This window comes from Scyliorhinus canicula, chromosome 13, assembly GCF_902713615.1.
Source record: "Scyliorhinus canicula chromosome 13, sScyCan1.1, whole genome shotgun sequence".
Taxonomy (NCBI): Eukaryota; Metazoa; Chordata; class Chondrichthyes; order Carcharhiniformes; family Scyliorhinidae; genus Scyliorhinus; species Scyliorhinus canicula.
The window spans coordinates 158,930,617-158,954,942 of record NC_052158.1 but is presented as its reverse complement, the minus strand read 5'-3'; the positions used below and the strand labels follow the sequence as shown (position 1 = coordinate 158,954,942).

The following is a 24,326-nucleotide window of genomic DNA, read 5'->3' as shown; positions in this document are numbered from 1 at the left end:
TTAAATGGCGTTTTAAAGGAGGAGTGAGGTAGAGAGGCGGAGAGGTTAAGGAAGAGGATTTCGAGATTAGAGCATGCACCGTTGAAAGCATGGTCGCCAATTGTATTGGGTAAATCATAGAATCATAGAATTTACAGTGCAGAAGGAGGCCATTTGGCCCATCGAGTCTGCACCACACTCGGCCCACACCGCCACCCTATCCTGTCACCCAGTAATCCCACTTAACCTTTTTGGAAACGAAGGGCAATTTAGCATGGCAAAATCACCTGACCTGCACACCATTGGACTGTGGGAAAAAACCCACACAAACACGGGGAGAACGTGCAGACTCCGCACAGGCAGTCACCCAAGCCGAAAATCGAACTTGGGACCCTGAAGCTGTGAACTGTGTTAACACTGTGCTACCGTGCCGCCCGAACGTCGGGACAAAAATAGAGTTTTGGATGGGCTAAAGTTTGGGAATGATTCAAGAGGAGAGCTCGGCCAGCTGTGTTCAAAACAAAATTGTCTGCAGCTAACAAATGCGTGGATAGCGTTTCAGTAACAGCCGAACTATGGCTTAGGTGAAGCGGGTAAATGGGTCATCTTTGCCATGGTATAATCTAGTAACTCATGGATTATTTGAGTTTCCATTTCCATGAACTGCTAAGGAAATGGCTCCAACAGACTTTTCTTCGGATGCTAATTGAACACGTTAACTGATTTACATGTTAACCTTCTAATACAGTACATCAATAATACATTAATATGTATACCTTGAACGGAAGCAATTTTCCAATTCATGTAAATTATTTTATTTATAAGGCATACTGGTAATGCACCTTCTGTGTTGAAACTCACCCTTGAAAGTTATCGTTCACTGATCCCGCGAACACCACACACACTCAATCCCACAACCACCGACGAACATCGGCAGCCGTGTGCACCATCTACATCATGCACTGTCGGAACTCGCCAAAATTCTCTGGACAGCACTTTCCAAACACTCGACCACGATCATGTAGAAGAACAAGTCCAGCATACACCTGGGGTCCCCATGCCATGCAGATTCCCCTCCAGGTGACTCACCATACTGACTTGGACACATATCGGCTGTTCCTTCACTGCCGCTGGGTCAAAATCCTGCAATTCCCTCCATCACACCGCTGACGGTGTGCCTACACCTCAGGGACTGCGGCAGGATCAGAAAGTACCTCACCACCATATTCTGAAGATAAACTAGGGATACACTATAAATGCTGCTCTAGACAGCGGGCCCACATTCCGTTAATTAATCAAAAGCAATACTGTGCAAATTTTCTTTTTTTTCATGTGTAATCTGGCTCTGGGAGGTGAACGTTTGTTCTAGAAACCGCCTGATTTCCACTTAAGTAAAATTAGTGGTATTCCACATATGACATGCTCAGTACGGGTATATATATGTAGACCAACCGTTACATGGTAGTGCAACTTTGAACACAAATAATTAATAAGAAGCAGTTTAATGTCACCCAGTTTGAGAGAAGTGGGTACTGTTGAAATATTAACTGATCCATTCTCTCCAGAAGTACCGGATGACACGCTGGGCACGGCTAGACTGCTTGATTTTGTCCCAGATTTTGAGCGATTTTAGTTCCCAGCTGTTCATTTAATTTAATCCCGTATCTTTCTCCAGCGAAGGAGTAGGATGGAGCAAAATATTTCCCTGATCTTCTAATTATTTTATGCTTAGTCTTCAGCATTTATCAACATCGGATCGTCCCTCCACGTATTTAGCATCCATTACAAGAATACTAGAATATATCAGAATCATAGTTTTTTGAGCAGTGCTCACTAAACTGTCGCTCTTGTTTGTATATACTCCAATTACAGGGTGACAAATATTCCGCATCTTCATTCCTCGAAACCTGAATGTCCTTACATCTCTCAACAGCCTTTTCAATGTCAAGATTAGCTTCTGGAATTCGAATGTGTCATCCTCAACACACCCCTAATCCTTTCATATCTTTCAAACAATTTAGGGCTGGCCTGCCAACTTGGGGTTTAAATAACAAAAGCAACATATTTGGAAGCTTTGATTGCAGCACCAATTAACCTCTGGTGTGCGACAAATTATGAGGAATTGGTGAATTATCCAATTGATTAGATTACTTATTAATGGCTAACAACTATGACACATAATTTCCATCATGATTGAGTCGTCATTGCCATGAGCTAACTCAATAATTCTCTCTTAATTTTAACAAGATAATACCGAGATTATGTAATCTAATAAATTGCAACTCACCCTTCGCAATGCAAAGATTCCGCCGGGGTTTTAAATGTTAAATCTGGCTCCACAACTCGAAAGTGGACGGGGAACAGTCCTCCAATTGTTATTAAGCTATCATTTACTAATCCGGGCAGGTTAAGCTTCCTTTCCACTTTGCAAACTGCGTCAACACTTGCCAGAATATAGGCACACAAAAATAAAAGGAGACCGAATCTGTAATGCATTTTCAAAAACGTCACCAACTCTGTACTCGACAATTGCCTGATTATTCTTTGTAACATTTATATAATCGCAGTCTGTAGCCGAAGGCTAATGCCTATACAAAATATTAATTAAGCTGCTACTGTACTCTCAGTTGAATTCATAGGGGCGATGTTGTTATTGAACACAATTATCCAGGGAGATTGGAACATCAGTAATATAAGATTAATTAACTGTCAGTGATCACTAATCCAGAGAGCATGAATGGAAATTATGAAATAACGTTCCCATACTAATGGTCTTAGCACGATTTATTTATGTCATCAGATAAATGTTTGAATCCTACAGCGAGTAGGTCACCTCCTGATCCTCCAAAGCCTGTCCACCATCTACAATGACAAATGAAATGAAAATCACTTATTGTCACGAGTAGGCTTCAATGAAGTTACTGTGAAAAGCCCATAGTCGCCACATTCCGGCGCCTGTCCGGGGAGGCTGGTACGGTAATCCAACCGTGCTGCTGGCCTCCTTGGTCTGCTTTAAAAGCCAGCGAATTAGCTGAGTGAGCTAAACCAGCCCCAAGGCCCCAAGGCACAAGTCTTGAGTGTAATGGAATATTCACCACTTGCCTGGATGAGTGCGGCTCCAAAAACACTCAAGAAGCTCGACACCATCCAGGCCAAAGACATTTTACATACATGCAACCCATCCAACACCGAAGAACAGTGGCAGCCGTGTGTATCATCTGCAAGATGCACTGAAGTAACTCACCAAAGTTCCTCAGACAGCACCTTCCAACCACTACCATCGATAACGACAAGAGTAGCAGATAGCTGGGAATTCCACAGCCTGGCGGTTTCTCTCCAAGTCACTCACCAGCCTGACTTGGAAATATATCGCCATTCCTTCACTGTCGCTGGGGCAAAATCCTGGAACTCCCTCCCCAACAGCGCAGTGGGTGTACCTGCACCTCAAAGACCTCAGTGGTTCACGAAAGCAACTTACCAATACCTTCTGGAGGGTAATTAGGGAAGGGCAAAATGCTGGCCTAACCAACGACGCCCATAACCCGAAAATTAATAAAGAAAATGACAGGCAAGTGCTTCCAGCAGACATAATTGTTAGAACTGGAAATACTTAGAAGAACGATAATGCGGGAGATTATCCTCAAGGGCTTTTGATTCCTGCGCTATGTGCGACAGTCTCTCAATGTGACATCTCCTGAAGTGACCAGTTAATGGTCTTGCCGTCCACGTAAGATGGTCTATGTAATCACAAAGTTAGACGGTCAATCAGATGACTTTCAGCTTCGAAGCAGCTGGATGGTATGGTTGATAAATGAGAGGGAGAGAGAGAGAGAGACCTCTTCTAAATGGAGGCACACCGCGATCAACATTTACAAACATTAACATTAAAATGGCCTCAGCTTTCAGGAAATTCAGGGTTGGGGGAGGCGGATGGGGGTGGTTGGAACAACGGATCTGCTGACGAAAGAAAGGCACAGCAAAAACCCGCAGGACATGCAGAAACCAGTGCTCAAATCAACAAATCAGCAATAACCACAACCCACAACGTGGTTAGGGTTATGGGGGATAGGCAGGGTTGGCTATCGAGGCTGGTGGATTCTTTAATACCTGACACTGCTCGAACATTCGAATATGTCTTCAAATCCTGCATGAGGTGCAAGGTTCTTACTGTGCGGCCTTTGTGTTGAACATACAGGCTTGCACCAGGATTTTCCAGCTCTTCGTGGATACCCTAATAATTCACTATATTTATCTCGGTGAAATAAACTGGCCCATGAAACTCATTGACTTGAATCAACCCCGTGCCAATTAAAATTCTACATTTAATGGCAGACGAGCAACTAACGATTGAGTTTGCCGTTGGCACGTGCATAACAGCAGGAAACATTCTTGTTGAAATATTTTTTTTTTAATCGTGTGAACGCATTGACTTCTAATTTGCCAGCAGTGATGCGCCTCTTCCGAAATTTCGTTGAATGTAACTCAATATGAATGAAAGCCTGGGCATGTGTACTTCGATCGGCTGATTCTGTATCGTTCGATTCATGCTGTTTCCCAGTTATTTTGTCAATTTCTGATGTATGCTGTGTAGACCCCCCATTTCCCAACCGCGCAATTTAGAAACACACGAATGGGATAGATCAAAAAAGCAGTTTAATGAGCCCTTAGTCGCCACATTCCAGCGCCTGTTCGGGGAGGCTGGTACGGGAATTGAACCGTGCTGCTGGCCTGCATTGGTCTGCTTTAAAAGCCAGCTATTTAGCCCAGTGTGCTAAACCAGACCCTATGGATAACGTACGTAGAGCCCTTAAAGTCAAAACGGCGTGAAGGCATACTGTGCAAACTGTCGGTCAATTTTCCCATACATATGTACACTGCTCGAGAAGCTAAGTTAGAAGACAAAACATCTACTATATTTTAAACCAAATTTTACTTAACATAACCTGTCGTTCAGGACGTTTTTGGGGGAGGCGGGTGGGGGTGGTTGGAACAACAGATCTGCTGACGAAAGAAAGGCACAGCAAAAACCCGCAGGACATTGAGAAACCAGTGCTCAAATCAACAAATCAGCAATAACCACAACCCACAACGTGTCACTTGCTGGCTCAGCTTTCTTACAAGTCTACATGCAATGTCTTAAAGTAGCACAGATTACCTCTTCGTAGCAAATCCAGCTTTATTTAACAAATCAATATATGTTCTGAAATCAACTCAAATATGAGTTTTTGAACGAATTTATGAACATGTGAATTAGGAGCAAGAGTGGGCCTTCACGCAGGAGCTTGCTCCATTCAATAAGACCAGGGCTGATCTGACTTTAACCTCAACTCCACTTTCTCGATTGCATCCGAACATCTTTGAACCCCCTTCTTTAAAAGTCTCCTAGCCTCTGTCTTAAATATTTTTATTATTTTTAAACAGTAATACCGTCAGTTCAAATTCTCTTATAAGAGAATACATCCGCTCCACATCACCTTGTCACGAGCTCTCAAGATCTTCAATGTTTCACTCAAGTCCTATCTTACTCTTCTAAACTCCAACGGATACAAGCCTTCCCTGTTCAAACTTTCCTCACCTAACAACACGCCCATTCCGGGCAATGGTCTACAATAAAAGATTTTTTTGTTCACATTGAGTCTACCATTTGAGCCAACGGTCTGAGGTACACGGGTCCACATGCACAGTTCAAAATAGCGCTTCTAGAGTTTATAATGTTGATAGAGTGGTGGTACTGAGCAGCTTTACAGCTTTAAATGTCTGAAATGACATTTTCCTCGGAGCAGCAGCTGGCCAAAGGGTCGCACAGATTTCAGGCTATCAGGAGAAATGATACAAAATATGCATTCCCCTTTTGAAAGCATTGAAAATGTATTAAAAAAGGCAAGGTCCATGTTATTCTCCAAAGATTCGATACCTTCTGTATCCTATCCAGAAACCGCTTATGCTGACAAGATGTGGAGATGCCGGCGTTGGACTGGGGTGAGCACAGTAAGAAGTCTTACAACACCAGGTTAAAGTCCAACAGGTTTGATTCAAACACGAGCTTTCGGAGCGCAGCTCCTTCCTCAGGTGAATGGCGAGGTATGTAGCTCGCCATTCACCCGAGGAGGGAGCTGCGCTCCGAAAGCTCGTGTTTGAATCAAACCTGTTGGACTTTAACCTGGTGTTGTAAGACTTCTTACTATGCTGACAAGGGGCTGGAGGAGTTAGTCGAACGACCACATTGAAGATGTAGCCTCGTACCCTTAATTATGCTTCGTATTCAATTAAACAATGGCTGACCAGATCCACGATTCAATGTGACCCCTTTGACCATTATCATCTGATACTCTGCTATAACAGAAACCCATTGCTCTCACCACAATTGTCCCCACCACCAACCGCCAGCACCCATATACTTTTGAAGCAGAGGGTTTTCAGGACACACCTGCCCTTTACAAAAAAATCCTGCCATTATCATTACCTCCATTATGAATATTATTGCTCAAATTTTCATGTGGTTCCCCTTGATTGGTGTTAGCCCAACCAAGGAAATGTTGTAACTATCAGCCCAATCACACACTTTTCTCTTCTTGCTCCATGTGGGAAGCCACGAACGTTTCCAGTGCCCGGGGCCAGCATGTGTTTTGGGGGTGTCTCTAGTGACAGCCCCTAGAAAGCCGAGTTTCGGAGCTGCAGTGGCGGGTGAGGACACTGTGGAGCACATGTGAGGTGGAGAATGTCGCGCATAACATGAATATAGATGTAGTCATACCACAGGCAGGAAGGAAATGGGTGACCGCCAGTGCAGGAATCTCCTCTGGCCATTCCCCTGCAAAACAGATATGGCGTTTTGGAAAGTTTTGAGGGAATCGACGTCTCAGGGAACAGCAAAACAGCCAAATTTGTTACATCATAGAAATGTGGGAATACAATAGTTGCAGGGGATTCGGTTGTAAGGGGAATAGATAGGGGTTTCTGTGGCCGCAGACGAGACACCAGGATGGTATGTTGTCTCCCCGGTGCTAGTGTTAAGGATGTCCCAGAGCGGATATAGGACATTTGGGTGGAGCGGGTGAACTGCCAATGGTTGTAGTGCACGCCTTTAGCAAGGACATAGGTAAAAAAGGGATGTGGTCCTCAAAGCAGAATATAGGGAGTTTGGAAGAAAGTTGACAAGTCAAACTCAAAGATAGTGATATCAAGATTACTGCCAGTGCCACCTGCTAGTCAGAGTAGAAATAATAGGATGTATTCCACCTATACACGGCCGAAGAGGTGGTGTGAAGGGGAGGGCTTCAGATTTCTGGCAATTGGTACCGGTTTTGGGGAGGTGGGACCTGTAAGACTTGACAGGCTACACCTGGGCCGGAATGGTGTTGATATCCTTGTAGGTGTACTTGCCAGAATGATTGAGAAGCTTTTGACCTAGCAGGGCAAGGGTTGGGAATCTATATAAGGATTCATAGTCGGGAAAATCAAGAACAAGAGAAAAATGCAGAAATTAGAATAAGAACAGTGATAGGCAGAGGAATAATGAGCCTGCATCAGATAAATACACTGTAAAAAAGAGTTGGGGCGGAACAAGGAAGGTTAAAAGGACTAGCTTTAAGGTTGTGTACCTGAACGCATGGAGAATGAAAAATAAAATAGTTGAATTAATTGCGCAGGTGCATGTAAAGGAATATCATGTAGTTGTGGTTGTAGAGATCAAGGGTAGGATAATATTGATCGCTATTTAGTTTTTAGGAAGGTCAGGCAAAAAGGAAAAGGTGTGGAGTTGCATTGTTTATTATGGAACTTATTGATACAATATTGAGGAAATATATTAGTACAGATGATGTGGAATCTGTCTGGTACGAGGTACGAAACACCAAAGGGCAAACACATTTGCGCAGTGATGGTATACAGACTACCAAACTGCAGTCGCGATGTTGGGCATAGAATTAACCAGGAAATCTGAGATGCACGTGATAAAGGAACATCAGTGATTATGGGTGACTTTAATCTGAATATAGTTTGGGTGACTCAAGTTAGTCAGAGTCTAAAAGAGGAGGCATTTCTGGAGCGTGCATGAGATGGTTTTCTGTAACATTATGTCGAGGCACCAACAAGGGAACACACCATCTTAGACTGGGTGTGCAATGAGAAAGTATAAGATGGCAACCAAGTTGCGATAGAACCCTTGGTTGTAAGAACAATGAAGGGTTAACAATTTACAATAACTACATCCAACTACTAGTTGGCGATCATGCACATACACGTGGAACACGTGATACGCTTGATTCGGAGAGTAGGTTCTTAGTCGAGATAGTGAATAGTTGTGTTCTCAGGAGCTGTGTAGTTAGAATAATAGGTTTAGTCAATGTGTCGCAAGTCGAATCTACTTAGTTGCAATGCAAATAAATTAGCTTTGTTCAATACATTGCTTGATGTACATTGTAAGACACTACACTTCAAAGCCATCCTCAATCAGAAACCAAAAAACATCACATGATACCAGGAGTGGATATAAAATTGTACAAGGTGTGCATGCTAAAGATAAGTTGGAAGGTGCAGAAAGAAACGAGAAAATTGCAAGAAATTTCCATGCAAAAAACTGAGAAACCTTTGTATCCAAAATCTGACTTCAAGGACCATGTCGAAGCAAATCCCAGTCGAAGTACTTTAGGTAAAGTAGAAGTTAATTGGTGCAATTTCAAGCAGCAGTTTGTATTTTATATCTCTGCCCTAGGCCGAGAAGCGGCCAGCGACCAGCACAAATCGCACTGTTTTTAACAATGGCTGGCTCGCAAGCCATTGAAATCCTGACCACATTCCGGTTGGAGGATCAGGCAGATTAAAAAAATACGACAAAGTGATCGAGGAGCAGCACGGTAGCACAGTGGTTAACACAGTTGCTTCAGAGCTCCAAGGTCCCAGGTTCGAGTCTGTGCTGAGTCTGCACGTTCTCCACGCGTTTGTCTGTGTGGGTTTCTTGCGGGTGCTCCGGTTTCCTCGCCCAGTCCAAAGATGTGGTGGTTAGGTGGATTGGCTGATAAATTGCCCTTAGTGTCCGGAAAGGTTAGCTGGGGTTACTGGGTTATGGGGATAGAATGGAGTCGTGGGCTTAGATGGGGTGCTCTTTCCAAGGGCCGGTGCAGACTCGATGGGCTGAATGATCTCCGTCTGCATTGTGAATTCTATGATTCTATGATGTTTGACAAGCACTGCCACTTGCAACAAAACAAAATATTTGAACGGTATGTGTTCAGGCAAATTGTGCAAAAAGCAGGTGAAACGCTTGACTGCTTCAAAACAGATCTGAGACTAAAAGCACGGACACGTAATTTCTTGATTTCTCCTCGACTCACTTTTGCAAGTTCAGATAATCGACGGAGTAGAAAGTGACGAAGTGCAAGAAAGTTTATTGTGACAGTCTAATTTGACTTTAGAAGGCACAATCAGTATGCGAGGAGCAAGCGAACTTGCAAGAAATCAATTTTCAGAAATGAGTGTCGGAGAAAGTGGTGTGAAAACTGACAATGTGGACGATGCCATTAATACAGTGGCGCACCTAGAAAAAAACGTGCTCCATTCGGCATCCATTTCAAGAATAAACGCAGCCATTTTAGGTATGGCGTCGTGAGTGTCATTACGTTTAGAAGGTATGGCACACACAACCGATTAAGAAATGCCCTGCATATGGAGAAACCTGAGCTAAATGTCACAACCTCAACAATTGCGCGTCTCAAGTAGAACAGGAACAAATTTGCAGCAGTTTAAAAAGTTCAGTATAGTAAACAAAGGAAGAGCTGTTCAAGAAGTAAGCATTAAAAAATAAAATAAAACAAGCAATCAAACCTGACTCAGAGGAAGATGAATTTGATTCAGAGGATTCCTTCTTTGTTGAAACAGTGGAAAGCATAGAAAACGCACATCAAAAAATTCCCAATTAGGAAACTTTTAAACACATTTAAATCATTCAGAATACAGATGATTGGACGATTCCTTTCATAATAAACGGAACCAACATCAAGGTAGAATTGGATATAGGACCAAGAGTCAATGTTATTAATCAGGCAGATATAGCCAGACTAAGGATACAACCAGTCATTGACGAGAATTATTGTCAACAGCGAGATAATAATGGCAACTTGATAACCGTGCAGGTACTTGCTATTTAACTGTTGGAGTTAAAGAGAAAGAAATTCAAATTTACTTCGTGATTGTTGAACCAATTAAATCATCGTTTCTTGGTGCTCAGGCGTGTGAGAGTCTGTCGCTCGTTAAACACATTTACAGCTCGGGCAGGATGTATTCCAATTGGAATGACCATATTGCGGTAATTATTCAGAAATTTCCTCACTTCTTTCACGGTATGGGAACATCATCATTTGAACACAAAATTCAGTTAGAAGCAAATGGCAAACCAGTAATTCATCCACATAGGAGGGCACCAGCTCCTTTGAGGGAACGTTTAAAAGTGGAACTTGAGTATGTGTGGCAGCTGTAAATAATCACCAAAGTGGAAGAATCAACGGACTGGGTCAGTTCTATGGTTTGTGTCAAGAAAGCCAATGGTGACCTGAGAATCTGTATCAATCCCAAGGATATGAATCAGAATATTAAGCGGGAACACTACCCCGATTGCTAAAAGGGAGGAAATTACTGGTGGAATGTCAGTGCCACGATCTTTATCAAGCTGGACGCGTCCAGGTTTTGGCAACTAGAATTAAATGGAGCAAGTATAAAAACTGTGCACGTTTAACACATGATACAGAGATACTGTTTCAACAGAATGCCTTTCGGGATTCTTTTAGCTTCCAAATTTTTTATCGGGCTATGGAACAGATGGTCGATGGTATCACAGGTGTACGAGTGTGAGGAATTGAACAAACGAATGTGATATAAAATAGGATAATTAGTTAGAATAATGTAGAGGATAGAGCTGGTCTGATGGTAGTGAGTTAACAGACAAAGAACAAAGAAATTGAGCAAAGCATGACCAGAAAGGGGGGAGGGGAGCCTCGTGCAGAGGATGGTGAAAAGAATGCTGGGTAACAAGAGACCCAGGGTTGAGGAATGCGAAGTGAGCCAATCAGGATATATGGCCCGGTCAGGAGGTGTACAGGATTACCTATGGGAATCTTGTATGTCGAATATGATGCCATTTGAATGATATGTGCAGATATCTCTTTGTCCTCGACCTCACTTGGTTCTGGGACGTTCAGAAGACTGTATGTGTTCTGAATTTCAATAGAACGGGTCAGCCTTGCAAGTTGATTAAAAATAAATAATACCATACCTACAGATCCCTCTCGAGTTTTATTGAAACCAGACTGACGGGTAAAGATCTTAATTTTTCAAGTGTACATGGATAACATAATCATTTGGTCATCAAATTAAGAAAAACATAATGCACGACATCTGCAAGTCATGAATCGCATTGAATAGATTGGTCTCAAACTGAACAGAGCAAAATGCCAATTTGGCATCTCCAGACTAATTTTCTTGGGTCATCAACTATCAACTCAAGAAGTCCATTCAGACAGTGACAAGATAGCAGCCATTACTAGATAGCAGCCACTACTGTAATGTCATGTCCAAAAGACAAGAAGGCAGACGTAATGATGCTTGGTGTTGTCAAGTATTGGGAAAATTCATGCCAAAATGGCTTTCATGCACCATGGCATTAAGGCAGCTTATCTGAAAGAATGTGATGTTCAATTGCTCTGATGAGCATAACAGAGAGTGGTTTGATTCGAAAACAGCACTCACTAAAGCACGAGCTCTGTCGTTCTTAGATAGCAAAAGCAGTAGGAAGATCTTGGCCGATGCCAGCAAAGAAGACATTGGCGCAGTGCTATTGCAGCAGACAATTGAAGCACGATGAAACCAGTTGCATATGCCTCAATAGCAATGATACGAACTGAGCAGCTCTATGTGAAAATTGAAAATGAGTGTTTGGGTCTACTCACAAATATGGACAAATTCCATAACTGCGTGTATGGGTTACCCATATTCATAGTTGAAACCGATCATCGTCCTCTCGTCTCAATTATAACAAAGAATTTAAACAACATGTCTCCACGACTACAGAGACAGGTAACAAAACTTCCAAGGTACGATTTTGAGTTAGTCTGCATGCCAGGAAAGGAGATAGTTGTGTGCCGATGCACTACCACGTGTAACCGATGATCCCAGGACGACAGACATCATATAGATCACTGAAGTTCAAGCAACCCTCATTGAAGAGCACCTACCTGTGTTTGATGACAAGGCGAAAGAGGAAACAAATAAGGATGAAATTACCCAAGGAGTGTTAAAATACATACGGGATGTTTGGCCCAAAGGAACTTGTTCCAACTATTGAAACACATTAACAGAATTAAACATTGCCAATGGGCTCCTGCTCAGGTAAAATCGTATTGTAATACTGACTTTTATGACAAATGATCCTCAGCAAGGTACATGAAGCCCATCTGGGGATGGGGAAATATAAACAAAGAGCTCGAGAGTCTGTGTATGGCGAGAATCAACAATGACATTAACAACCTAGTTGTATAATGTGAAACGTGTCAGAAGAACCAGACCCATTAACAAAATGAAGCACTGACTATGCACGAAATCGTCACAACACCGTGGTCAAAAGTAGGCATTGATCTATTTTTCTTTCAAGGCAGTGCATACTTGTTAGTCATCGACTATTTTTCGAATTACCCTGAGGTAATAAAACAATCCAACTCAAGCTCAAAGGCAGTTCTCAAAACTCTGAAAGAAATATTCACTATGCACGGAATCCCATTCACGGAATGAGTGACAATGGACCGTATTTTGATAGCATCGAGTGGACTGAGTTTTTCAGACAATATGGCTTCCATCATGTAACCTGCAGCCAGTATCATCCACAGGCCAATGGAAAGGATGGGAAGGGACTCCATGTTGCTAAGATATTACTAAAGAAAGCTGGGGATTCAAACAGCGACCCAAACTTAAGTTTTGTAAAGCTGCAGCGTGACACCACTTGCGGCAGGATACATTCCAGCACAGTTGTTGCTGAATCAAAAGAAACGCACCGTGTTACCGTGTCTTACAACAACAAGTACTGAAAATGAAAATGCAATCCGAAAACCCAAACGGAAGTCTACGACAGAAAAGCAAGGGCAGCAGGGTAGCATGGTGGTTAGCATAAATGCTTCACAGCTCCAGGGTCCCAGGTTCGATTCCCGGCTGGGTCACTGTCTGTGTGGAGTCTGCACGTCCTCCCCCTGTGTGCGTGGGTTTCCTCCGGGTGCTCCGGTTTCCTCCCACAGTCCAAAGATGTGCGGGTTAGGTGGATTGGCCATGCTAAATTGCCCGTAGTGTCCTAATAAAAGTAAGGTTAAGGGGGGGGGGGGGGGTTGTTGGGTTATGGGTGTAGGGTGGATACGTGGGTTTGAGTAGGGTGATCATGGCTCGGCACAACATTGAGGGCCGAAGGGCCTGTTCTGTGCTGTACTGTTCTATGTTCTATATCACTGCTAGAACAAGGTGATACTGTCAGAGTACAACTCTCAAATGGATGGTCGATCATGGCACATGTCACATGCCAGGCAGTTTCGCATTCCTATATAGTAGTAATGGAAGAAAGTTCTATCTTAAGAAGAAACAGCAGAGCACTTATTAAGGTAAAGGTGACTCAACCCACATTCCCAAACATCACAATAGATACAGAGCTGGTCAAAGCGACTTCAACAGAATGTTAGTAGACATCATTCCAGAAATGAACACAACAGCAGCATTGGAACAATACCATGTAGAGGTTTGCAGAATAACCAAACACAACTGAAAGACAAGATTGCACTGAGAATATATACACGTCACAGGAAGAAAACAGACAAACTTTATTTGTAAAAAAGAGAAAAGAATTGTTAACTGATGGATAATAATATTGTAAGAAGTCTTACAACACCAGGTTAAAGGCCAACAGGTTTGCTTCAAACACGAGCTTTCGGAGCACTGCTCCTTCCTCAGGTGAAGGAGCAGTGCTCCGAAAGCTCGTATTTGAAACAAACCTGTTGGACTTTAACCTGGTGTTGTAAGACTTCTTACTGTGCTCACCCCAGTCCAACGCCGACGTCTCCACATCATGATAATAATATTGTGAAGCCATGTATGGCCTCAACAAGCATCATGCACTGTAAATATGTTTGAATGCATATCCAAACAACTTAAAAGAAAGGCAATGTGACAATATGTGTATTGTAAGAATAGTGAAGGGTAACAATTTACTGTAACTACATCCAACCACGAAATGGCGATCAAGCACATACACGTGGATCACGTGATACCTTTGATTCAAAGAGTAGGTCGTTAGTCGAGATAATGAATAGTCGTGTTATCAGGAGCTGTGTAGTTAGAATCATAGTTTTAGTAAATCTGTTTCATTTATATCTTCACAAGTATGTTGAATCTATTCAGTTGTAGTGTAAATAAATTAGCTTTGTTCAATACATTGCCGGATATTCATTATGAGAAATACATTACACTGTAAAACCATTCACATTCAGAAATCAAATAACATCACAGGCAACTGTGGTCAAAGTATAGATTACATGGGAAACTAGAGATAGCTTAGATTCAAAGAATGGGAATGCAGATTAGCAAGATAAAACAATAGACATGAGGGTTTGGAACATATTAAAATTCAGCAATGGCAGATCAATAATTGATTATGTCGAGGAAAATGCAATTTGAGCGTAAAATAGCAGGGAACGCAAAAATTGAGTGTAAAAGTTTCGAGAGGCAAGTAACGACAAAAAGATTGATAAAAACGGATGTAGGTCCCTTGCAGTCAGAAATAGAGAAATTCTTAACAGCACAAAGAAATGGCTAAGGAACGGAATTTGTACTTTGATTCTCTCTTCGCAAAGGAAGACATGACGAATGTACCAGAAGTTCTAAGAAACTCAAGTTTTAGTGAGGAGTTGAAATAAATTAGTATGAGCAAACTAATGGCTTGGGGAAAATTAATCGGTGGACATATCTACAGCGCCTGATAATCTTCACCCCAGAGTATTTCATGATGCAGCCCAAGAAATAGTGGGTCCAATAGTGGTCATTTTCGAAAATTATTTGGACCCTGGAATGGTTCCTTCAGATTGGAGGATAGTGAATGTAACGTGCTGTTCAAAAAGGGTGGTAGATGGAAACCAGGGAACTATAGATCAGTGAGCCTAGCGTCAGTAGTAGGAAAGATGCTGGAGTCCATTGTCAAGGATTTCATAGCACAGCATTTGGAAAGCAGTGGTGTGATCAGACAGTGTCAGAATGGATTTACCAAAGGAAAATTATGCTTGAAGATATAACTGGTAGAGTTGACCAAAGAGATACGGTGGATCTTGTATATGTCAACTTTCAGAAAGCTTTTGACATGGTCTCACGTGACAAATCAATACGTAAAGTTAAAGTTCATGGGATGACGGTTATACCTTGAGATGGATAGAAAGCTGGGTAGCGAACAAGAAGCGCAATTTTGGAATAAATGGGTCTTTTTTCTGTTTGGTAGGCAGTGACTAGTGGGGCACCTCAGGCATCTATGCTAGGACCCTAATGGCAATATTATATATTAATGATATGGACATGGGAACTAAATGTATTATCTGCAATTTGCAGATGATTCAAAGTTCAGTGGGAAGGTGAGCTTTAAGGAGGATGTGGAGATGCGTTAGCGAGATTTGGTCAGGCTGAGTGAGTGGGCACATGCATGGCAAATGTAGTATAATGTGGATAAATGTGAGGCTATCCACGTCGGTAGAAGATAGGAAGGTGGGTTATTTTTTGAATGCGTATAAATTGAGAGAGGTCGATACTCAACGAAACCTTGGTGTCCTCATGCAATAGTCACTGAAAGTAAGCATGCAGATACCACAGGCAGTAAAGAAGTATGCTGGTATTCATAGCAAGATGATTTGAGCATAGGGTGGGGATTTGTTACTGCAATTATAAAGGCTGTTGGTGAGGATTGTGTGACTTGGAGTTTTTGGTGCAGTTTTGGTGTCCTTATCTGAGGAAGCGTGTTCTTGCTGTAGTGGGACTGTACCGAAGGTTTACCAGACTGCTTCCTGGTATGGCGGGGTTGTCATGTGAGGAGAGACTACGTCGGTGAGGATTATATTAATTGGAGTTGAGAACAGTGAAGGGGGATCTCATGGAAACATGTAGACTTCTAACTGGAATAGGCAGGGTGGATTCATAAATAATGTTTCCATTCTTGAGGAAGTCAAGATCTCGGGGTCATAGATCGAGGATTAGGGGTAGAGTTTTTTGGATTGAGGTCAAGAGACATTTCTTCACTCAGAGAGTGGTGAATCTCTGGAAATCGCTACTCCAAAACGTAGTTGAGGCCAAAACGTTGTGTAACTCTACGTAGGAATTGGATGGATCTCTTGGGGCTGAAGGGATCAGGGATATGGGAGGAACGTGGGATCAAGATATTGAACTTGATCATCAGCCATGTAATTAATGAATGGGGGAGCGGGTGCGAGAGACAGAATGGCCTCCTCCTGCATTTATTTTCTATGTTTCTATGTTTTGTAACATAAATTTAGAGTACCCATTTTTCCAATTAAGGGGCAATTTAGCGTCGCCAATCTACCTAGCCTGCACATCTTTGGGTTGCATGGGCGAAACCCACACAAACACGGGGGAATGTGCAAACTCGACACGGACAGTGATCCAGAGCCATGATCGAAACTGCGACCACGGCGCCCTGAGGTAGCGGGGCTAATCCACCATGCTGCCCTATGTTTCTATGTTTATACCCTTCCATCAGATTGTTTCTCAATTTTTTTTATTCAAGGACTGGCTAGATATGGGTAAATTCCGTGTCCTGCCAGCAGCTCCTTGAACCTCTGTGAAAACGTCTGTTTAAAAACATCTCTGGCAGCACTGCTACATGAAATTTATTAAGGTTTTTTTTAAAAGCTACTCTTTGGACCTTGATGACCCGGATATTTCTGTTCGGCTACAGTTTCCGTCGTGTCCTGCAATTCGCAGCAAAGTTTGTCCAATTTAGAAGCGATGGAAGCGAGCTTCCCCTCCCATTCTTCCATATTCTCAACCACTCGTCTTAAGGTTGTTTCTGCGGCACGCTGATAATTTCGAGATTCTATGGAAGACTGAATTACTGAGAAATGGGTTCTCGGCTTCTCACCGTAGGATAGTCCTTCGCCTATTTCCTGCGAACTAAGAATTCTATCCGTCGCTTCTGCACCATGAACCTCACCTTCACTTCTGATCTGTGCTTCAACCGGTGATAACCCCTGTGGTACATTAGCAACGTTGTGGTAACCGATCTCATCTTCCTGATCTTCCTGCTTGTCCAAGCAGGATGCCATTATGGTTGAGACAGAGATATGATCGAAGACAGGATCGAATGGCTAATTCTTTAGTGGAATGTCCAGTGAGTAATTATCGAGAGAGCCATCTTCATGCAAGACAGTCCCTATGAAATAAGACGGAAGATCCTCTTCAACTAAACGAATAGCGAACGTCCTCCTGTGACACATAGAGTCTGGTTGTAAATATCATAGATACAACTCGCAAAACACATAAAGCTTAAAGTAACTATAAGAAGTATTACGTAGCTTTTAAAAACTGTCTGAAATATGGTGACTGCTCGAGCTTCCCAACGCCTCAGCTTCTGCAGACACAGATGTCATTGTTTCTGTTACAGAAAAATAGTCTTTCCGTTTAACTAGCCAAGGAATTTATTTCCCTATCGGCCAGTGGTGTTGAGCCGATTAGCATCGGCATTAGCGCTCCAGACGCAGCCAGCAATGGGTATGGTCTCCCCTTCAAACGATTTGCTGGGGGTTACCCCTAGATTTATTTTGATGGAACGTGTTGAGGCTCTCCCGGTAACCCAATCCAGGAAGGTGAGTTCGATCGAGCTGTCTATAGTCGGGATTCACGAACATCACACTCACCCAAAGAGCTCGTCGCCTGAGACAAAGTCAGTCCTGTTTTCCGAACCTAAATTTATTGCGCGCAATTAGTCCTGAACGTACTTTCAGCTGATCCAGTATTATGAGGACGTCAGCACAGTTCCTTTGGTTTATCTATCATGTTTATTATAGATGCCTCTAGCTACTTTACCGTTTGGCCAACCAACTGCAATACTTGCAACATAGTAATGTTTGAAACGCATCATGTCACTATTTTACAGGATGTGCGTTCGTCAAGAAAAAACGTTGTGTTGCAATTTCAAGGCTGAATAGTGTGACAAGGAAGTTTCTCTAAGTTCCGCTGCTGTGTTGGGAGAAATTCCTCAGTGAATTATTATGCAATATGTTTAGTACTGGAACATAGTGTTGTCAAACCAGCAACAACTGAAACATTTAGAATTAACTGCGCAAGAAAACAACCGTGGCACCAGACGATTCTTGGCATTGACATTCTACAAAACGCGACCGGGGACATTATATCGCCTATCTAACATATTTAATCAGTTGTTTCAATACATTGGGGACAAATACCTAACCAGTAATGTACGTGTGAAGGGGAGGGACGGGTTGACTGTGGCGGTGGTCGGAGACTTTCACCTCGTTGACCGATTTCACACGCGCCCAAATGCGCGAAATGCCGCAATGTTTCCTTCCAAGTTCAGAGGAGTCTTTCTCTCACAGAAGTATTTATCTGCTGTGTCGATCTCTGTACCCTGCTCCCGCTTGCCATGTCACCATAAATGTCTGCAATTCGCCCCCTTCCTCTGACATATACCCAGATTGCTGCATATTTCTTTTATATACGAGAGTTATTCGAGTTATCTGTAACTGCTGCCTAATTGTCTGTGTGCACCCCCTCCGGACTCTACTTTCGGATAAATATGCTACTGTGCAAAACACAGGGCAGCAAATAACTTTCTACCCCGATCTGCATTAATACATAGATAATCTTTATTGTCAAAAGGAGGCTTATATTAACACTGCAATGACGTTACTGTGGGAAGCCCCTAGTCGCCACATTACGGCGTCTGTTCGGGTACACAGAGGGATAATTCAGAATTCTCAGCTGGTACGGGAATAGAACCCGCGCTGCTCGACTTTCCTGGCATTACAAACCAGCTGTCAAGAACACTGAGCAAACCCATCCGCAACAAACCAGGCACATCAAACCAAAAAAATACCTCAGTCTACTATTATATTGTGTCACAATCTGCTGATTGGATTCTTCGTCATCAAATAACATGAAATGGTCTCTGACTCTCTTGATTTTTCATGGGGCTCAATATCTGTGTATGGGGCATACAAACGGCAGATGACAGAATTAAAATTCTTGCGGCTGCTCTGGAGAACTGATGTGATTTTTTTAAAAAGCAAGATAGAAAAATGCGATTTATTTAATTTTGTTTCCTTGCGGGACGAAGATTGAGCGTCACTGACCACAAGTCAGGTTTGTAGTCACTGACAGAGGCGATGAGGCTCTGTTTTCATGAAATCAATAGTCATGTTTCGATGTCTCTCGAATAATTTCCGTCTAAATATTTTCCTCCATCTGCTTCTTTAATACGCTGCGCTGTTTTGATTGCAATCTCACGTCAATATTTACCGTTTTTCCTGACTTTCTCATATTTTTTTTATTATTCGCGTTGTTGTGAGGTGTTATTTACATATAGGTACCCATTTTACGTACATTTTTGGCACAGCGCATTATCCCAAAATGTGTTTATTACTGAACACTTTGGTTGCGTCGATAGTGAGCCATTGAGTCCTTTGCAATGCAATTGTTTCCTTCTACAGCGTTACTTCTTTAAAGCAACATAATGTGTCCAGCTTAGATCAAAAAGCGCAATTACTTTTGAAATAGGAATTACTAGAGCACTAAATGTCCCTTTTTGTCTGAGTGCCTAAATGTATCAGTTACCACAGCGCCATAGTCAAAGTTAATCGCAAACTAAATAGGCGGAGGAAAGAAAAAGGAACAAAGATATATGCCAATAAGTGACATGAAGTTGGAGGAAGCTCTTATGACGCATAATTTCCGACGTAAACCGATTGCATCATTTGACTCTGTGCTGCAAATGCTACAGCTAAATTTTACTTTGCACTTGCGCATTGAAGGGGAACTCTGTCCAGTTGGTTTCCGGTTTCCTAAAGAAAAACTGAAATTAAGTGAATATCCAAACATTTGTACATCATGATTACTTTACACGAATTATTTTGAAGGTCAAACCGGAAATTTACCACAATCTTCCGAGCTCTACCAGCAATTAGACTAATCCCAAGTGAACGACGGACAAGAGGATGGCAACTCCACAGAAACACTCTCCATATGATTCCTCACGGTCGCTATACAGCTTGTGCTTTTGACTTAATTACCGGACAGTGACCTTTGGTAAGGTAGGCTCTGGTTCTATAGGTAGCACGGTAGCATAATGGTTAGCACTATGAATTCACAGCACCAGGGTCCCAGGTTCGATTCCCACTTGGATCACTGTCTGTGCGGGGTCTGCACGTTTTCTCCGTGGATTTCCTCTTGGTGCTCCGGTTTGCTCCCACAAGTTCCGAAATACGTGCTGTTAGGTGAATTGGGCATTCTGAATTCTCCCTCTGTGTACCCGAAAAGGCACCGGAGTGTCGCGACTTGGGGCTTTTCACAGTAACTTTATTGCAGTGTTAATGTAAGCTACTTGTGACAATAAAGATCATTATTATAGCCTGGGATGCAGTAAGACCAGCTTTTGTTACACATTTTTGGGCGTTAAATGTGTGCTCTTGGTGCAGTGGCAATACAATATACTTGACTTGTTCTGTAATGTAATTTTAAAAGGTTAATCCATTGACTGATATTTTTTTGTGTTGCGGCTGAGATATTCAGACTAGGAAATCGGCAGTTTCCCCCTCTATTCGAGGGCAGGAAGCTGAAATCATGATGGCACCAGGAGATGACGCATTATGATTTGCTCTGATACCAGTATGGATCTTTAACATGATGAAAAACATAATCATGTCCTATAACTAAAATGGATTATCTGACTCATTTGCAACTGAGTTAGAAATCAATGTGGTTTTGGCAAAATTACAGAGAAATTTTGTTTAACAGCCCTTGAAATCCGGATCTCAGTGCCCGTTCTGCTGCAAATGATATTTCTAAAGTGACAATGACCCAGAATATTATAGAGTCATAGAGGTTTCCAGCATGAAAACAGGAACTTTGGACCAACTTGTCCATGCCGACCAGTTTTTACCACTAATCTAGTCACTGTTTCCCGCATGTGGCCCATATCCAGCTATACCCAGCTTTTGCATAAAACTGTCTAAATGCTTTTTAAAAGACAAAATTGTACCCGCCTCTACTATTGTCTCAGATAGCTTATTCCAGGCATTCAATACCCTCTGTGTGAAACAATTGCCCCTCTGCACCCTTCGTATCCTTCCCCCTCACCTTAAACCCATGCCCTCTAGTTTTAAGCTCCACTTTATTTGGAAAAATATGTTGACTATCTACCTTATCTATGACTCTCATTATTTTATCATATGGAGATGCCGGTGTTGGACTGGGGTGAGCATAGTAAGAAGTCTTACAACACCAGGTTAAATTCCAACAGGTTTGTTTCGAATCACTAGTTTTTGGAGCACAGCTCATTCCTCAGGTGAACCATGACTACATTTATCAGGCATCATGGCTACTTTCAAGAAACTATGAAGCTGTACTCTTAGATCTCTTTGTTCTGTAACTCTCCCCAACATCCTACCATTAACTGACTAGGTCCTACTCCGATTCAGTCTACTGAAATGCACCACCTCACAAGTATCAGACGTTATGTTCACCGGTCTGCAGTTCCCAACCTTTTTCCCGCAGACTTTCTTAAACAAAGGCACAATATTAGTGACTCTCCAATCTTCAGGCACCTCACCTGTAGGTCTCGACGATTCAAATATCTCTGCTAGGGGACCTGCAATTTGACCCCTCACCTCCCGCAACATCCTGGGCTTCATGTCATCAGGTCCCGGGGAGTTATCTACCTTAATGCGCTTTAAGACTGCCAGCACCTCCTTTTCTGCAACAGTTACACTCCTCAAGATTGTAACTCTTATTTCCCCAAGTTCCCTACCAATTTTCCTTTCTCAACAATAAATACCAATGAGAAATATTATTTTATGATCTCACCCATCTCGTGTGCTCCGTACATACATGACCTTGTAGATTCTTAAGAGGCCCTGATCTACCCCTCGTTACTCTTTTGCCCTTTATATATTTCTGCAAGTTCTTTGGATTATCCTTTGCGTTATCTTTCAAAGTAATCTCATGTCCCCTTTTTGCTCTCCTGATTTCTCTCTTAACTCTACTCCGAAACCTCTATACTCTTCAAGGGATCCACTTGATTCCAGCAACCAATGCATGCCATATACCTCCTCCTTCTTTTTGACCAGGCCTTCCTACTTCTACCAGTTTTCGCCTTCATTCTAAAAGGAATATGCTCACCATGAATTCTGGTTGAACACTTTTGTAAGTTTCCCAGTTACCAACCGTCCCTTTGCCTGTCAAAGTACTCCCCCGATCAACGTTTCAAAGTTCCTGTCTAATACCATCAAAATTGGCCTTGCCCAAATTTAGAATTTTTGGTCCAGACCTATCATTTTCCATAGCCATCATAAAACTAATGGAATATGGTCACTGATCCCAAAGTGCTCCCTCGCAAACACTTCTGTCACCTGCCCTTCTTTATTTCCCAAGAGGAGGTCAGAGGACATGATAACCATACACCCATCAGGAGAATTATTTTATTTAGACTAAGTCACGAATTCTCGTTCACATAACATATATGGCACATAGATAGCTGGCCTGGACGATGTCAACCAACTAACATAAAGAGGAACCATGACTCCGATCCAATGTTTCAGCAACATATACTTAGAAAATATGGAAATAGGCCCCTTGAGCCTACTGCACCATTCATTATGATTATGGCGGATCATCTAACTCCATAGGCTGTTCTCGCTTCTCCCCCCCCCCCCCCCCCCCCCAATATCCTTTGATTTCACTAGCCCCAAACACTGTATCTAACCCCTTCTGGAAATCATATGGGCAGCACGGAAGCACACGTGACTAGCACTGCGGCTTCACAGCGCCACGGGTCCCAGGTTCTATTCCAAGCTAGGTAACTGACTGTGCGGAGTCTGCACATTCCCCCAGTGCTTGCGTCGGTTTCCTCCGGGTGCTCCGGTTTCCTCCCACAGCCCAAAGACGTGCAGGTTAGCTGGATTGGCAATGTTAAATAGCCCTTAGTGTCCATAAAGGTTAGGAGGCTTTTGCGGATTAAGTGGTAGTGAGGTCTTTGATGGGTCGGTGCGGATTCGATGGGCCGAGTGGCCTCCTTCTGCACGGTATGTTCAATGTTCTATGTAATGTTTTGGCCTCAACTGCTTTCGATTGGCTGCAGATAAATACTTTTCACTGTACTTCAGTACACGTGAAAATAAATATCAATCAATCAATCAATATCAATATATCAATCAATCAAACCTTCCCATTCTCTGGATGTACAGAACGAATCATGAAATTGGGTCCAGTCGTGAAGAACTACAGGTATGTAGACAAACAGTCGCAAAAAGAAACATTTTTACGGAGGCTCTCAGCCTTATGCTCATCGGGACATTCCACTAGATGTTAAAAAAGCGGTTAAAGGCACGGGATACTGAAAAGCCCAATTGCGCAGATAACATTCCAATCGTACGTCTCCAGAAATAGAAGCGCACAAGCCAATATATTCTTATACTGCTATAACACAGGCATTTTTCCTGTCATATAGAAACTTGCCAAGATGCGCCTGGCCCAAAAAAAGCAGGACAAATGCAATCGAGTCAATGGCCGTCTCATCAGTCGATTTCCATCAACAAAGTGGCGGAAAATGCTGTTGTCAGCGCTACCAAACGGGACTTCCTCAGCAACAATCTGCTCAGTGACACTGAGCATGGGTTTCACCATGGCCACGCAGCTACTGAACTCATTTGATCGTTGGTTCAAACATGAGAAAAATAAACTGAACTCAAAAGATAAAATTAGAATGAATGCTCTTGACATGAAGAAAGAATTCTACCGAGGGTGGCATCAAAAGGCTCTAACAGCCTCTAGGGGCTGTTTAGTTCACAGGGCTAATCGCTGGCTTTGAAAGCAAGCCAACAGCACGGTTCGATTCCAGCTACAGCCTCCCCGAACAGGCGCCGGAATGTGGCGACTAGGGACTTTTCATTTGAGGCCTACTCGTGACAATAAACGATTTTCATTTCCTTTCATAACTGGAGTGAATGGGAATTGCGGGAAAACACTCCACTGATTGGCATTTTAAATAGCACAATAGAAGTATGTAATGCATTTACGAGGCCAATAATTTTGTTCCCGGG

At 42.6% G+C, this 24,326-nt stretch overlaps 1 protein-coding gene across 7 annotated transcripts in view; it reads right to left on the bottom strand.

Annotated features, from left to right (window-relative positions):
- The window catches only part of LOC119976098 (extracellular calcium-sensing receptor-like), a 35,534-nt gene extending 17,518 nt beyond the window's left edge, over positions 1-18,016 (bottom strand). For 2 of the 7 annotated variants that reach the window (XM_038816256.1, XM_038816262.1), the window contains exon 1: positions 17,207-17,286. Coding sequence is in view for 4 of the 7 variants with exons in the window: in XM_038816260.1 (XP_038672188.1) it covers positions 17,207-17,281 (75 nt within the window). In the remaining 3 variants the exon portion in view is untranslated. Of the gene's footprint in view, positions 1-17,206 lie in introns of all 7 variants that reach the window. The other 5 variants (XM_038816260.1, XM_038816259.1, XM_038816261.1 and 2 more) reach the window with 5 other exon arrangements.
- Positions 18,017-24,326: the final 6,310 nt, after the last annotated feature.